Source organism: Oryctolagus cuniculus, chromosome 21 (assembly GCF_964237555.1).
Source record: "Oryctolagus cuniculus chromosome 21, mOryCun1.1, whole genome shotgun sequence".
Classification (NCBI taxonomy): Eukaryota; Metazoa; Chordata; class Mammalia; order Lagomorpha; family Leporidae; genus Oryctolagus; species Oryctolagus cuniculus.
The window spans coordinates 1,714,586-1,731,554 of NC_091452.1; the positions used below are offsets into that span (position 1 = coordinate 1,714,586).

General features: G+C 62.6%; 1 protein-coding gene across 3 annotated transcripts in view; it reads right to left on the reverse strand.

Annotated features, from left to right (window-relative positions):
* The window catches only part of ADGRD1 (adhesion G protein-coupled receptor D1), a 117,559-nt gene that overhangs the window by 62,894 nt on the left and 37,696 nt on the right, over nt 1-16,969 (reverse strand). For all 3 annotated transcript variants that reach the window (XM_070066276.1, XM_070066275.1, XM_070066277.1), the window contains 6 exons: nt 16,595-16,750; nt 12,583-12,642; nt 10,654-10,771; nt 9,658-9,768; nt 7,742-7,817; nt 2,315-2,456 (listed from right to left, as the gene is read on the reverse strand). In XM_070066276.1, coding sequence (XP_069922377.1) covers nt 2,315-2,456; nt 7,742-7,817; nt 9,658-9,768; nt 10,654-10,771; nt 12,583-12,642; nt 16,595-16,750 — 663 coding nt within the window. The remainder of the gene's footprint in view (nt 1-2,314; nt 2,457-7,741; nt 7,818-9,657; nt 9,769-10,653; nt 10,772-12,582; nt 12,643-16,594; nt 16,751-16,969) is intronic.

Here is a 16,969-nt window from a genome sequence, read left to right on the forward strand (position 1 = left end):
CGCCCGCAGCGCAGAACGCCTCCCTTCCAGACAGGACTCCGGACTCAAACACTTTCTTTTTTAAAAATAACTGCAGCAGCTGGCCACGGAAACAGGAACTGCATTTTCACCCTCTCTTTTTCTCTGGTTTGCAAACCGGCACCCTCCTTACTTCACGGAAGACAAAAAATAAAAATAGAAATACACCGTTTGCTCCCAAGCCCCCATCAACAGTGCCATGGCTGGCACGGCCAGGAACCCCCTGCAGCTAAGCGGGCGCCCACTCTGTCCTCCGGCAAGCTGCCCACAGCCAGCGAGAGAAAGGTCCCGGCGAATCCAGCCAGGGCCTTCTTCACCAGATTGCCTTTGGGGACGCTCGCCTTAGCCTCCTGCGTCTGGAAGGCCACATGGTGACCTTAAGGGGGCACAAGACAGGCTCCCAAGATGCACAGTGGCTTCGGCAGTCCCCGCAGCCCCGCTGGCTTCAAGTCCCACCAGAAGCCACCAGTGACCCCCATCGGCCAGGACCCAGCATACTAAGGGGTCAACAGTCCATTGGTCCCCCCGCCGGGGGCTGCCCGCTTGTCCCTGAGCCACCTGCACCTGCTTCCTGCACCAACGCCTCCTCAGGCCGCACTGTGGTGGGGCAGGAATGTCCGTCCTGTCATCCGGGGCAGCTAATCCAGGCTGGCCACTCCCCAAACCCCTACACAGATGGCGCCGGTGCTAACTGGGGGAGTTGGTTCATCTTTCCCATGGACTCCATGTCAGTCCGTGACCTTGTACCTCCAGGAACGAGTCAAACACACAGGTACCAGGATCGTGAGAGGGCAGAGGAGGGCATCTGGCTGGACATGCCCTGGAAGGGACCACAGCTGTCTTCCCCTACTCTCTGTCCACTGTCACTCACTGCTGGGGGAGGGGGCCCACTCCAGGCAGACGCCAACCCCCCACAGTATCTGGGAGATGGGCTGCACCTCCAAGCAGGAAACAGACACCTTCGGCTGTTCACAGAACCACCCGCTCACTGCCAAGAGCTGGAAGGGACGTAGGGGCCCCTAAGTGGCAGAGGGGACGAAAGACCCCCCATGGTGCGTGACGGGCGAGGACTGATCGGTGAACAGTCTGGGCGACTTCCAGGACATACAGTGAGGGCGAAGGGGCCCGACGTACAAGATGCGAGCATGTGAGGACCTGGGCTAAGAGAGGCACGTGCCACATCCCCAGGCAAACCAGCCCCCACTTTCCAAATCCCAAGGCTCACACCAGCCTAGCCCAACAAGGAAGGGGTGTGTGTGCTGCGTGTGTTCATGGTGTGCTGGGGCTGGGTTTGTGCACGCATGTGTGTATTCATGGGTGCGTGTATATGTGTACTGGGTGTGTGTGGACACTGGGTTGTGTGTGTACATGTATGCTGTGTGTGTTGGGTCTGGCACTTGCATGCATGCGTGCACACACGTGTACAAGTTGAGTATCGCATGTGTATCCTGGGCGTGTGTGTGTGTTGGGGGCATGTACATGCGTGGATATGCACCTGCGACCCCACTCGGCGTTTGGCCACCACCAGGCGCTGGCTGTCCACCCCGAAGCTGCCCTGCCCTGCCCTGCTGCTGCCTCATTCAGGGTCTGGTCCTGACTCGCTGCCCACGTCCCCCGAGCCCCACGTCCAGAACACCTGCTGTGGCGCACCGGCTCCTCCTCCACAGGGGCAAATACGTCCTCCAAATGCAACCAAGGCTTCTGCCGCCTGCAGACCTGTGCTCCCTCAGCGTGGTTGGCAGCAGACGAGGGCTGCACCAGCACCAGCGCCCAGGAGAGCACCTGCTTGGGAGGGGCTCTGTGCGACTCCAGGAGGGCGGCACCCCTGTGCCTGTGCCTGTGCCGGTGTCTCTGCCATTCTCATCCACAACAGAGACAGACTAACCACAGAGCCGCACGCACAGCTCATCACGCAAAAGCTGAAGTGTGCCGACGGCTTCTCTCTGGCCCCGAGCACGTGTCTCTTGGACACAACAGAGCTCTTCATCTTGCCGAGGGCTGTGACGTGCGGCCACTGAGAATGGCCCAGTTTACCCCGCGGCGCCTGCGGGGCTCCTGCTATCAACCAAACACCCATGACCACTGCTGCGCAAGAGCCACCTCCGGCCTCGGGGGCCTCGGCACCCAGGTCGCCACCTGCCACCCCCCTCCCCTCCGTGGTCCCACTGCAGACCACCCACGGAGTTAATCGGACAGGAACTCGGAGGAGGGGGAGGGACCAGCTTCAGCCAGCCCCCAAAGCCGCCTGTGACTCCTCCCAGCCCCACAGACGGCCGGGCGTCCCTCCGTGACTCACCAGTCTGTGCCTGAGGTGGATGGCGATGAGGGGAGAGCCGGACAGGTTTTGGGCGAGAGTCGGCGGTGGGGAGACCTCCAGGGAGATGAGGTAGCTGGTGGCAGACAGCAAGCAGTCTCTGTACACCACGGCCTCGGAGATCCTGGGGAATCAACGGAAAATCACTGAACCCGGGAATGAGGGGGGAGGGGCAGGCAGGGCTCTGCGTGGCCTCTGTGTGGGCTGTGCGTGTTCTGCGTGGCCTCTGTGTGGGCTGTGCATGTTCTACGTGGCCTCTGTGTGGGCTGAGTGTTCTGCGTGGCCTCTGTGTGGGCTGTGCGTGTTCTGTGTGGGCTGTGCGTGTTCTGCGTGTTCTGTGTGGGCTGTGCATGTTCTGCGTGGCCTCTGTGTGGGCTGTGCGTGTTCTGCGTGGCCTCTGTGTGGGCTGAGTGTTCTGTGTGGCCTCTGTGTGGGCTGAATGTTCTGCGTGGCCTCTGTGTGGGCTGTGCGTGTTCTGTGTGGCCTCTGTGTGGGCTGTGCGTGTTCTGCGTGGCCTCTGTGTGGGCTGTGCGTGTTCTGCGTGGCCTCTGTGTGGGCTCTGTGTGGCCCGTTCAGCCCAAGGCTGCCCGGACCCAGATCTCTGGGTAGAACTTTCCGTCCTTGGGCACCTGCTGCTCTCCAAGGCTCGGTGCCGGGGCCTGGCGTCGGCCTCGCCTGCTCGGCACTCCAGTGCTGTGATGTGAATTCCACCCTCCGTGTCTGCACTCGCTAGGGCCTGCTGCTGGCACCAGGGCATGCAAGTGGCCTCCCTGTGACCAAGGAGGCCCGGGAGAGCTGAAGCGAATGGGGCTCGACCCCACGGACAGCCACGTGACCCTGGCAGGCCACCCACCCTGCCGGGACTTCAACGACCCTGCTGATAACGCAGCGTGATAAACACTGCTTGCAGGACCTCTGCAGGGCCCGCTCCCTGCCCCCCAACACACACACAGGCGTCCAGCTGCAGCCTTGCACTGTCGGCCCCGCGGCTGGCTCGGGAGCAAGCCCTGGTGTCCAGCTCTGAGCGCGTGCACTCCTCGCTCATGGTGGCTGCTCCGGGTGGGCACACCAGCCGGTGACATCCAGAGAGCCACATGCTTCCGGCAGAGAACGCAGGGTCTGAGACGTGTCTGCCAGACAGCAGCCCCGAGAGATGAGGTCCCAGGAGAGACTTATGATGGCGAGGCAAGCCCACCCTGAGGAAGAGCCGAGAGATGGGCCCGTGGGACGTCAGCCGGGGGCTGGATCGAGCTGCCCCTGGAGCCGGTGCCCATGGGCGTCCAGGTTACAGGACCCAGTGAATCCGTTTGCTGAAAGCCATTTTTAAGCTCGGTGTCCTGTCACCACCCAGCTGAGGAAGCCGAACCGACTGTGTCTAGGGAGTTAGTGAAACGCTGTTCAGGGCCAGGGCCGGCGCCAGGGTCGGGACGGGACAGGATTATCCCAGCACCTGGGTGCCAGACTGAAGGCAGGGCTCGTGCTCAGGGCCTGGAGAGCACCCGCAGCTTCTAGGGCCGTGCCCTGGGCTGCTGGCTACAGCCCCACCCAGCACCCAGCTGTTGGCGAGCGACGGGACTTGGAGGCAGCTGTGCGGCGCACCCGCAGTCACCCTGCCGTCTGCTGCGTCTTGCTCGTCCGCACCCCGTGCACCGCCCGGTGTTTGTGAACTACATGCTGGCTGAGCGTGCACAGTCCCATGTGCTTGTGCCCACAGAGCCATCTCGGATGCTTGTGCCCACGGAGCCATCTCGGATGCTTGTGCCCACGGAGCCATCTCAGAACGCTTGTGCCCACGGAGCCATCTCGGAACGCTTGGCAGGGCCTTGGGAGCACTGCTTTCCCTCGCCCAATCGGCTTTTCCCAACCCTGTTCTGTCGGCCCCCAGCACGTGCCCTGCCCCAACCTCTGCAGACTCTGCCTGTGTCCCCGAGAAGAGGCAGGCCTCCCAAGCGCGTGGGTGTCTGGGGGTGGCGGCACCCAGCCGATGAAGGCATCTCTCCCTGAAGAGGACACTTCCTGCCGGACCCCCGGAGGCCGAGCCTGGAGCAGGGCGCGGGCGTCTCCGTGCCAGGACCAGGGGATGGACAAGGACGCCGGGCGAGGACGCTGACAGCTGACAGCTCTACGGACTGTGCCTCCAGGGAGGCTGCCGCTGCCCAGCTGCAAATCCAGACGACACACGAGGAGTAAAACACAGATTTCAAAACCGGAAACTCGAAGGTGGGCAGCATGGTGCAGCTGGTTAGGACACGCTCGGTGCCCACACCCGCACTGCAGTACCTTGTGGAGTCCCAGCTGACTCCAGGCTTCCAAGTCAGATTCCTGCCGACGCTCAGGAGCTTGGGTCCCTGCCACCCACAGGGGAGACCCGGATGGAGTTCCAGGCTCCTGGCTTCAGCCTGGCCCAGTCCTGGGGAGTAAACCAGGGGATGGAAGATCTCTCTTTCTGTCTCTCCCTCTATGTCACTCTTTGAAATAAATAATAAATCAATTTTTGGCCTGCGCCACGGCTCACTAGGTTAATCCTCCGCCTTGCAGCGCCGGCACACCAGGTTCTAGTCCCGGTCGGGGGGCCGGGTTCTGTCCCAGTTGCCCCTCTTCCAGGCCAGCTCTCTGCTATGGCCAGGGAGTGCAGTGGAGGATGGCCCAGGTGCTTGGGCCCTGCACCCCATGGGAGACCAGGAGAAGCACCTGGCTCCTGGCTCCTGCCATCGGATCAGCGCGGTGCACCGGCCGCAGCGCGCCAGCTGTGGCGGCCATTGGAGGGTGAACCAATGGCAAAGGAAGACCTTTCTCTCTGTCTCTCTCTCTCACTGTCCACTCTGCCTGTCAAAAATTTTTTAAAAAATCAATTTTTAAAAAAATTAAAAAGGAAACTGAACAGAGACCATCACTCCAGCCCACGCTGTTTGACCACTTTCGTTTCCATTGTAGCCCTGGAAGAGCCGTTTCCACTGCGTTTTTCTGATCAGCTCCCTGCCCCCGTGAGATGCAGCCCTGAGAGATCAGGTGCGCTACGAGCCATGGCCCTCTCTGCAGTCACTGGACGTAGCAACCCCCAGCTTAAACCACACGGGCTCACGGCAGTGGGAACCTGATTGGGTCCAGACACACAGAGCTGGCCCCAGTGACACCAGGTCCCAGGTGTCGCTGTGTCTGTGTGTGACATCGTTGGCTGGGAACCTGACCAGGTCCACAGACACACAGAGCTGGCCCCAGTGACTCCCAGGTGTCGCTGTGTCTGTGTGTGCCATCGTCAGCGTCGCCCGTGAAGCCAGGCCAGGCCTCTTTCCCTCCCTGTGGCAATCCCACGTGGATGGAGATCACAGTGCGGAAGACCAAAGCTGACTGAAGCCCCCTGCAGGCCAGCAGAGCCCTGAAATGCAGCAAACCTACCCCAAGCCATGCTTGGAATGTGAGCGCTTTCTTAGATGCAAAACGGCACACACACCCATTTGTCTTAGGAAATCCCAAAGCAAGCTCCTGCGCTTGGTGTTGGAGCGCCACGCGTTATTTCAACAATCAACCGACCTCTCGGTGGCCCCAGTGCTATTGCAACTCCCAATTCAGAGAGGACAGCGCAGGTGCAGAGCCCAAGTCTGTGCCCAAGGAGAGGCAGAGCCAGGGCGGCGCCCAGCCCCGGGCGGCACCTCAGCACCCCCGCCAGGGACAGTCCTCACAGCCCAGGGGCTCTGCCCGCTCAGCAATCTGGGTGACTGTCCCGAGACCAGCCGTGACCACAAGCTGTCTCTGCGTTAGCTGCTGGCTTGAGCGCGTCACCCACGCCAGAGCCAGCCTTGCTGAACGGGGGAGAGTGAAGAGCGCACTCTCAGCGCCGCACAGCTGCTCTCTCCTGGCTTCGGCACGCTGAGCTGCCGGCGGCAGGATCCGCACTGTGCAGGAGAGCTGACGCTAACGAGCGCCGAGACTGGACTCAGTCATTGTGCGGTCTGGGTCTCTGCGCCCTCGATTTGCAGGGACAGTGGACCACAGCAGCCTGGGTCCCGAGCCAGGGGCCCTCTGTGCAGAGGCTGAGCCCCTGTGGACAGCAAAAACTGCACCACGTGGTGAGCTTCGAGCGAGGCCTGGGATTCCCCAAAGCTGGGCGCGCCAGCCTCCCCTCCACCCAGCCAAGCTCGCACTGGCACGGCAGGCTGCCTGGCTTTGTCAATAAAACTTTATCGGAACAGTCACACTACTGCTCACACACGGCACGAGCAGAGCTTCGCAAAGCCAACCGGGTTGACGATCTGCCCGTGGACAGCAGAGCTCCGAGGGCCCGTGCTGTGCCTGCACACCCTGGCGTCTGATGACTCCCCTGCCTCTCCTCTTGCGGGGGAGGGGAGCGGAGTGGGAGGGTGCTGCAGACACCCACACTGGGCCTCAGGCTCATCTCCCCAGAAAGCTAAAGGTCACGCCCACGGCTTCAGAAACAGGATTCTTCACTCGTGAGCCCAAAACACTCGAGATGACGTCTTTTTGAGAACAGACTGCATTTTCCTCCAACCACTTCCTGAAGAGTGTTGGAAGTCACAGACCAAGAGTAGCACACCCTCTCTGTCCGAGGTCGGTCCTTACGAGGGACCCCGCCGAACCCGGGCTTTCCCTGGAACCAGGCCCAGGAGACCCACGGCAAGACGCGGACTGCCCTGCACAGATGGGCAGGGCTTGGGTGTGCGGTCCTAGTGCAGGGGCTTCGCGTTTTCTGCAGGCGGCCCACCCTCTGCCGGACGTCCACTGCCGAGGAGAGCGGACGCCTGGCCGCGAGGCCGGCCCGGGGTGCCTTCCCATCAGCAGGAGCCGCAGGACATGGCGTGCCCTGCCGCAGGCCTCTGCTCTCCTGGGCTCAGCCCTGCAGGGGAGGGGCCGTTGTCCTCCCTGGGTTCCCTCCTCCTGGGAGCTCAGGATCCAAGGCTATGGGAACTTGAAGCTGTAGGGGACAGCTCCGCCCCACAGGTCCTGCCCAGAGGTGAGCCTCACGGGGCCAGATGGCATTGTCTGGCTCCTGAGTCCAGCCGTGGCTGAAGCCGACCTGCTCCCGCCCGTCCTGGTCCCACAGGCCCCCAGCACCCGGGCCTTCTGCCTACGCTGATGTGAGCTGGCTTCTCCCGCAGGATCCACGTCCAAGTTAATGTGGCCAGATCTGCTGACCTCCCGCTCTTCAGAAGTGGAAACTGAGGCCTGTCATAGAGACGCAGGCAGGGTCCGTGGGGGCTCCCGGCCTGTGCTCCTGACACTGCACTGTCTGCCTGCCAAGCCCCGTTGCGGGAGCCCCCACGTCTTCCTCGGGGGCTGTGACTCAACCTCACTCTGAGGGCATTGGCGCCGAGGCTCGGACAAAGTTGGGGCGTGTGTATGATGGCGTGGGGGTGTCGCCCAGCACACACGTGCACCCCCACCGAGACTCACCTGGTGCTGGCCGGAGGGATGTCGTTCAGGTAGTGGTGCATGGTGTGGTACAGCAGGCCCACGATGGTGGTCCAGGCTGGGGGCAGAGCAGACGGGCAGGGGCAGCTGTCAGTGTCGCCAGAGGCAGGCGGGCAGGAGAAGCACAGCACCCCTCGCCCAGCCACGCGTGGCACAGCCCTCACACCCAGGAACCAGGGAGCTCCCGTGCGAGGAAAACGCAAGGTGCCCAGGCAGGGGCACTGGCTCTGGGCTTGCAGGGCCCACCCAGACCTGCAGGTGCGGCTGCCCCGAGCCTCCAGGGCCTGCCAGGGCACAGTGGCCCCGCCTGAGCTGTCCAGGGCGGCACGTCCTACTCTCCATCTGGAGACCGAGCACCGACGGCCACAGGCACACCCACATCTGAGATGGGAGTTGCACACACGTGAGCGTAACGGGGCGCTGGGAGGAGCAAGACGCTTGCTGGCTTCCCGCGTCCTCTGGGGGTGCCTCTCTAAGTATGCTAAGGTCTCCCCACATTTTTACCAACTCGGCTGCCACTGTGTGCCGGGCTCTGTCACCGTGCTCTGCTCAGTTCATCCTTGCGGGAACACCGTGGCCAGGCACAAAGTATGCCCCGGCTTTTAGGCAGGAATCCAAGGCACAGGCGGGTTCATGACTTGGCCAAGGCCACACAGCAGGAAGCAGCAGAACCAGAGTTCTGGTCACGGCGTGGGAGCTCCTGGCTGCTGAGCAGGGGCACTTTCTTTCTTTCTTTCTTTCTTTTTTTTTTTTTTTTTTTTTGACAGGCAGAGTTAGACAGTGAGAGAGAGAGAGAGAGAGAAAGGTCTTCCTTCTGTTGGTTCACTCCCCAAATGGCTGCTACGGCTGGCGCTGCACTGATCTGAAGCCAGGAGCCAGGTGCTTCTCCTGGTCTCCCATGGGGTGCAGGGCCCAAGCACCTGGGCCATCCTCCACTGCCCTCCCGGGCCACAGCAGAGAGCTGGCCTGGAAGAGGAGCAACTGGGACTAGAACCCGGCGCCATATGGAATGCCGGCACTGCAGGCGGAGGATTAACCAAGTGACCCACGGTGCCAGCCCAAGCAGGAGCAGTTTCTATGAGTCGAGAACACGAGGCCGTGACTCAGCCATTTTGAAAGCCTGAGACCCTCTCTTCGCTCCCACAGCCGGGCAGTGAGGGTCACTTGTGAGGCTGCTGGGCGGTGCCTACCCCTGGGAGCAGCCGAGGCCAGGTGAGCAGCCCAGGTACCCTTCCCATGGGCAGATGGGAAGGTGGAGGAGCACAGGTGGCTCCTTGCTGGGAGACAGCAACGCTGGACACAGGCTGGCCTGGTCCCCATGCCGAGGTCAGGGCCCTGGGTGTTAGTGTGGCCTCTGGCCAGGGAATCTGGTGAGATCCACACCTCCTGGGGTGGGGAGTGGGGTGGGGGGAACACCTGCAGAGCCAGAGAGGACCATGGTCACCACAGCAAAAAGAGCCAGGGCCGCTGGGGCCTGACAGTGCCCCTGGAGCCCTGCAAAGCATACACCCCTCCCCCCACTACCTCACCAGCTGCCACCCTGAACAGCCCATCAGTCACATCTGGCTGGCCAGGGGTGCTGCAGATCTGGGAGGACACGTGCGGGCCCTCAGGGTGGGCCACGCTCAGCAGGGGCGCACACTAACATGCAGGTTCCCGGGCATTCATTCCACGTCAGCTGGTCTGCAGTGGCCCCGAAGGAGGAAGGGCCATCCGGGGGTTTCCACAAGGACGCACTCTGAGAACCACTGCACAGTCAGTGACCAGGGCCCGGTCAGGAGGCGTCCGCTGGTCAGCGGCACGTGGGTATCCCACTGAGCACTCTCAGACGCTTCCGGAAGTCCTGGTCTGGGCCTTCCGGGGGGAGGCAGGTGCAGGGGCCGCACAGCCACACTCACCTTGGCTGTGCAGGGCCTCGTGGGGGATTTCGATGTAGCTCAGTCCTTGCGCGGGGAAGCGGTAGTGGGAGATGTTCATGGTCCTGGGCAGGACTTTAGCCACGGAGAAGTCTGCAGGGTGGACAAACCGAGGACCGCGGTGCAGTCAGCCAGCCCTCCGGCCGCAGGAAGTGGGCTGTGAAGCCCCAGCTGCTGCTTCTCGGTGCAACGGAGCAAGCTCCCCTAGGGCACCATCGCCTTCAGGAAGCAAGGGCCCGCCGGGCGTGACAGCTGCTGGCGGCGGGGCTCCCGGCCCCTGGGGACGCACTCTTTCCCTGAGATGACCCCAGCCCCACCACAGCCCTGCACACTCAGTGGACTGTGTGTGGCTGGGAGGACAACCCCGCGTGCTGAGTGCAGTTGCCCCCTCCAAGCTCCGGGGAACCACACAGACACAGGAGAAGGCAAACAGGAGACCTGTCTGGTAGAAGTTAGCAAATGCACCACGGCTGGGGGCAGAAGTCATGGCCAAGAAACTGCCCCTAAACTCACCTATGTACCCCTCCCCCCGCCAAGCGACCGCCCACGACCTGGCTCTCATGGTCAACACCAGCGACACGACCAGGCTCTGTGGGCATGCGTCCATCACAGAGCAACAGACCTGTACCTGTGAACCGTGAGGCCCTACCCTCCACCCTCGGACTGGGAGACCTCCACCTTTGGACTGTGTGACAGCTGCCCCAGAAAGGCCACCTCCAGCTGGCTGGGAGGTCTGATTCTGCCCCCACACTGGAGGGGCAGCTCCGTCCAGCTCCTGCTTGGACCAGGACAACTGGCACGCAGAAAGCACGTGGCTCCCGTGCCACCATGAACGGCCAATGTGGTCTTCTGTGCTCCTGTGACCAAACACACCTGTCCCAGCTCCAACCACACATTGTCCTTCAAAACAGGGCTGCTCTCAGCCACCACAAGCACCCCCACACATCTCATTGACCCCTGCTCAGGACAGACAGCTACCTGCCACCGGGGACGAGCCGGCGATGGTGACCTGGGACTCGCTGACCGGCAGGTTGGAGGAGATGTGGTCCAGGACGGTGTTGATGGTATTCATCAAGCCCAGCACCACGGTGTTGCTCTGCCAACGACACAGACACCAGTGCCATGACAGCCAGCCTGGCCGGCCCCAGCAGCGTGCCCAAAGGTTGACCCGTCCCTGGCCCTTGTCTCCTTAGCACCAAGGGACCGCGACACCTGGACCTAGCTCCCTCTGTCCTGCCCAGGGACTTCCTGCAGGTCTCAGCCCTGCCCCTGTGCCTGCTGCCCCAGGTGTTCACATGGCATGGCGACACCAGCTGTTCTGTCCCAGGCTCTGAGAGAGACTCCAGCACCCAGACTGTCCCTGGCCTCCTCAAGTTCTCCCTCTTCCATGGGTCTGCTTAACCCCTTCTCGAGCCCCCGAGGTTGAGGGGCCCCCAGGGACACTGCTTGCAGGAAGGCAGGCGCCCCTGCTAGTGGCTCAGAGCCAGGCACAGCACCCTGCTCGGGCTGACTGCCCTCCCCCGACACTCGGGCCGCCCCAGGTCCAGGCACTGGGCTCGGCCTTCCCCGCCCCTCTTCTTCCCGCCTTCCTGGAAGCATCTCCTGCTGCTGACCCCGGCACGCTCTCCCAAACATGCGCTCCGAGGCTGAGGAGAGCTGACGAGCTGGAAGGAGAAGGAGAGGCCAGCTTTAGGAAGTCCCTGGGTGCAGAGCAGAGCCGGGAGCCGCGCGCTCCCCTGCCTGTGCGCACCGCCTGCCCGGGCCCAAACACCTTCATGATTGTTCACACTCTGCAGCATATTTGGCATTAAAAAACTCAGTTTAAAAGGATGCAGAAAATGCATCTGCCTGGCCCCTCCGCCAGCCGCCCTATTTCCCTGGCTGCAGCCTCGCGCACCGAGCCCCTGGAGACCCAGGTGAGGGTTAGTCTCACTCCTGGCCTTTCCTCCCCCCTTAGCCACTGCTGCCCATGCTCTCATCCACCCGGAGCTGTTCACAGGAGCAGCTCGCCACAGGACACCCCTGCGCACTCCCCGGCTAATGAGAGACGGCGGCGTCACTTCCCCTCCGCTGGCAAAGCTCCCAGGAGTTTAAACAGTCAGGGTTCCGCGGAACAAGCCCTTCTCCGCTACCCTGGGGGGGCTGAGTCTCCCCGGCCGCCCCCTCCGAGGGGCCTGTGGAGAAGGCAGTGTGGGTGGACGTCCGAAGCCAGGCTCTCCCAGCTCGGCCGGCAGTGTGACCAGTGAGTTCCTACTGCCCCAGGCCAGAAGACGCCGGGGCCTGTCCTGCCTGCCTGACGGACGTGGGGCGTCAGGAGGGCCCTGGGAGAAGGTTCGTGCCATGACTGTAGAACGCACATGGAAATCCTCGGCTCGCAAGGGCTACGGGCAGCCGTTACCTTCCAGGAGATTCTTACTTTACTGCCTGCATTTCTAGCTTCTCTACGTGTATTGCCTTGTTTTTTTAAATAAGTAAGAACATCAGGAAGTTGGATTTTAGAAACAGAATAAGAATTCTTCCATCCTCTCTTCTAATTATTCCTGGCACAGAGAATGAGAGACGAAGTTTAATCACGAAGAGTGCATTCGCGGGTGATCCTTTCCTGCACCTGAGCCCGCAATCTTTAAACATCAAATACCACCCAGGAACAACGTGATGGTGAAACAAGAAAGAACCATGTTATGTAAGATGACGAGAAGATAGTGCCTCCCCCGGGAAAACGCCAGCTGGGCTTCCTCGGAGCACAGGACACCCACGCACCGCGCCCGCCCGCGGCCGAGCCCAGGGGCCAGGACCCGGGGTCCAGCCACGCCGCGCCCTGCCGTCCGGGCCACCCCCTCTGCGGCTGTGACCCCGAGGAGGGTGAGCAGCGGTGCCCGGTGCAGACATCGCCTCCTCTTCCGTTACCTCTGACACCGCGGTCCAGCTGGGCAGTCCAAGAACCTGGTCCACGGCTTTCAGGAAGGTCTAGGCGAACAAAGAAACGTGGCTTAGCACACATCTGAGGACCTCTGGCCGCCCCGACGCCGCCCGATGCTGCCCAGCACGAGCTTGGGAGCATCCGGCCGCTTCTCCCAAAGCCCTCCTGGTCGGCATCCCACACGCTCTGCACGATGACCCCACAGTCAGGGCCAGTGGAGCCACCCGACGCCTGGTGCCGGGAGCCCCCCGCAGAGCCTGGGGGCACCGTGCCCTCGGCAGCTGCCTGGGGAACGCCTCGAGGCTGCCAGTGTGCTTTGCTGGGGTGAGAAGCCGCACTGTGTGAAGCTACTTGTGTGGGGCGGCTGTCACCTCTGCACAAAGCAGAAGCTGCTGGGAGCCCTGGTCGGAGGACGTGGGGGAGGCAGGGGTGAGGTTACGGCTGCTGAGCTGGAGCCACTGCCCGCCCCTGCCTGCCAGCCACAGCGCCCCCTTCCTGGGCCGCACCTGCTGCCTGCAGTGCCCAAGGGGAACTCCAGGAGAACACGGGCTCTGCGCTCCAGTGGGACGCGTGCCTCGCACCTGTGGGCACCGCCCTACCTCGGAAAGGGCCAGTGCCTCAGTGGAGCTCTCTCCCCACACACCCCCAGCCCCCACCCACCTCCCCCATCCCTCCTCCGCTCGGGCAATCTGGCCCAGGGCCCACTCCCGACAGGAGTCCTGTGTGCGGCGACCCTGGCTCACACACGTGCGTGTGTTCCTTTCCTCCCCTTTTGAATAACGTTTGTCAGTTTGCACCTTACGCAGGAATGCACAAGGAATGCTGGGCTTGGCACACGACCAGAGCCCGGAGTGCGATAAACACAGCCCCAGCCCACATCAAAACCTCCTTGAAGTCGTGTGTGGCTTGGCGGAAGGTAGGTTCCAACAGTCTCAACCCGGGAAATGAGGGGAAAATGGGTGGATTTCTTCTGAAACCAGCAGAAGCTTGGGCAGCCCCTGGCCACACTCCCACACCACCTCAGCCCGCCAAACCGCGCAGAGCTGAGCCCACTGGGCCGCCCGGTGGCTGCAGGCACCGCCTGCGGCTGCCTCACCCCCGTGTGGCCCAGGCGGGCTTCTGACCACAGCCCCTTCTGCAGGCTCCAGACTGAGCCTTAGAACACAGGGCCTGGTCCACACCTCCCGAGACCCCCGCAAACAGCTCCAGACAGACTTAGAACACAGGGCCTGGTCCACACCTCCCGAGACCCCCGCAAACAGCTCCAGACAGACTTAGAACACAGGGCCTGGTCTACACCTCCCGAGACCCCAGCAAACAGCTCCAGACAGACTTAGAACACAGGGCCTGGTCCACACCTCCCGAGACCCCGGCAAATGGCTCCAGACAGACTTAGAATGCAGGGCCGGGGCTACACCTCCTGAGACCCCCGCAAATGGCAGTGTGCAGACACCGTTTTCTGCCTCACGCGTTCAGATACCGGTTAGAGAGGACAGCAGCGAAGTCCCTGGCTCCTCTGCTCATCCTCACCGTACAAACCTCAGGCAAGACCCTGCCGGGCCGCCCTGGAGCAGCCAGACACAGAACAGTGGCCCTGACCCCTGCTGCCCTCGCTGGGTCAGCAGCCTTCTCAGAGTCCCGGCTCTTTGGGCCAGGCACCTGATGCCTGGAGGTGCAGGCAGCCACAGACGAGCCACGCATGGCCAAGCCTCCCTGATGTCGCTCATCTGGTCCGCACGTAATTTCTTTTCCAAGAAATCAGCGGCCCACTTTTTAAATCTGGAAGATTTCCCATTTGAAAAATCCATTTGAAAAATGAGCCTCTCCTGACAAACCAGCAGAGGCAACCCTGAAGGCTACAGCCAACGTTTGAGTAGCGGCTGCGACTGCTCTCTGCAGAGGAGCCGTGAGCGGTGGTCTGCGCGTCTGCGCCTGTCGCTTATGTCTGGCCCACTGCACACATCTGTGCTGTTTGTCCGGCCCCGAGGGCACCTGCATTTGTAGTTTCTGACTGTGTCAGGTTAATGCAGAGGAAAGAGAGCATCAGGGAACGAGGAATTCACCAAGCGAATCCCGCACGGACCTGCCCTGAGCCATCTGCTGCAAAATACAGTCCCAGAGAGGGTGTGGAGCAGCCGCGGCCTCAGCGCCCCTCACCTCATTCTCCCTGCTACCCCCAACCACCCCCAACCACACCTGGGCCCTGCAGAGCAGGCTGCTCAGGCCTCGACCGAGCTCTGACCTGCGTGCCTGGCCCGGCTCCTGCCGGCTCTGCTGTTCCCTGGCCCACAGCTTGGCAGCGCGAGAGTTTGTACCTGTCCATCTCATGTCTACGTGCCACCTCCACACGCCACATACAAGACAGGCCCGTCCAATCAGCAACAGGATCAGAGCCGGGCGGTGGTGCTGTGTCCTCACGGTGTGTCCCAGGCCCGCCTAGATACGGACTTCTGGGAGATTCTGGGGAGTGACCCTCAGGCCCAGCACCCCACCGACGGCCACAAGCCCAGAGAGGGCAGGAGCGGAGCTGGGCTCCCAGCGCCCCCCCCAGCACCGGGCCAGAGCACTTAGCAACCAGCTGTGGCACGGCAGACTGCCCGCTCCAAGGCCGCTAAGCAGCCACCCTCAGGCGCGTGCCGAGTCACCGTCTCTCAGTGCTGAGTCAGGAGCCCGCGCCAGCCAGCTTCTTCCCCAGACACAGGAAACACAGATGGGCCCCGTGAGTGCCCTGCACACCTTGTAAGGAGGTTTCACGGTCACCACTGCACTCAGAGGGGGCCTCGGGCTAGAGTGAACGTGCGTGGAGCGTCAGCTGTCATGGCAACCCCTTGAAGCCGGCTCAGTACTCACAAGGAGGGAGCCAGCACTGTGGCGTAGCAGGTAAAGCCATTGCCTGTGACGACGGCATCCCACATGGGCACCAGTTTGAGTCGCCACTGACCCACTTCCAAACCAGCTCCCTGCTGATGGCCTGGGAAAGGTGTCTGGGCCCCTGCCACTCACGTGAGAGACCGGATGTGCATGATGACATGAGACTGTCCCAGTTCAGTCCTTCTCCACCCAACACTGCCCACGGCCCACCCTGTGGGCACCAGGAAGACTCACAGGAGCAGCCTCAGCCCCACCCAGGAGCTCCTGTGTGACTGTCTGAGCAACCAGGCCAACCCTGAGCCCCTTGGGAAGTCACGTGACCCAGCTCTGGCCAATGAGATACAGCAGTTTGGGCAAGGAGCGTCAACAAGCCTTGCCTTCCTACACACGGGCAGGAGGAGTCGGGCTGGGAGCAGGGCCTTGGAACGGCAGGGCGCCGTCTGCCTGGCTGCCACGGTTCCCGGAAGTGGCACTTGCCGTGCTGACGCCTGACTGGTGCAGACCAGCAAGCCCTGGCGTGTGTGTGGCACAGGTAGAGCCAGAGCTGAGGCCGGCGTCCACGTGGAGCAGGTGCCCTCGTGGCCAGGCTGGTTTTGCTCATGGTCACAACTGAGGGACCCCTGGGGGACCTAAATCTCCCCACATCACAGACGGGTAAACTGAGGCTTGTGGGGTTAGGGTTGGGGTTAAACTGAGACAGGGGTGTCTGTGCACAGCCGAGACAGGGGCGTCTGTGCACAGCACCCTCCACCCAGCCCTGCAGGGACCTGGAGAACGGCTCTGCCTGCAGCACCACGCGTGTCGCATTCACTAAGCACGTTCAAGAACCTCGGAGACTCCCGTGGCGCACACTGCGGTCTGGGGCCCCGATGGCAGCCGCCAACCACCTGGCTCCGCCTCCTGCCTGTTGCGGCAGAGCTCCGAGCCGGAGCTGCAAACCCAGGGCCTCTGGCGGGGAAGGCACTAGAGACCAGGCACTAGCGAGGGAGGCCCCTGCGCAGTGTCTCGCCCCCCGGCTATGCGTGAGCGGCACAGGCTTCCTGGGAGAGCGCCCGGTTTCTTAGAACTCCGTGTCGTCCCAGCAGAACACGCGCGAGGGCCGTGGCTGGCAGCGGGGCAGAGCCTCACCTGGGTGAGGTTCAGGGCCGTCTCCTCCGACAGGGCCTGGTGGGGCAGGCTGAGGGACACGTTCTGCAGGTAGGGCAGGACCACAGCAGGGTGCTGGAAGCACTTCCTCTCCTCCGTCAGGTTGGTTATGACAGGCAGGTAGGCATCGGTGGGCACCTGCAGGATGCGGCCCGTGAGTTCCTGCCCGGTGCAGAGCCAGAGGCGCACAGAAGTGCCTCCTGCCGGCTGCCGACTCCGTGCTGCCAGGCCACCAGTCACGGCACAGCACCTGCTCAGCCCAGCGCTTCCGTGAGCGCTGTGTGTGTAGACCCGCACCCTCACCACACCTCCACACACAACACACACCCTCACCACACCTCCACACACAACACACAC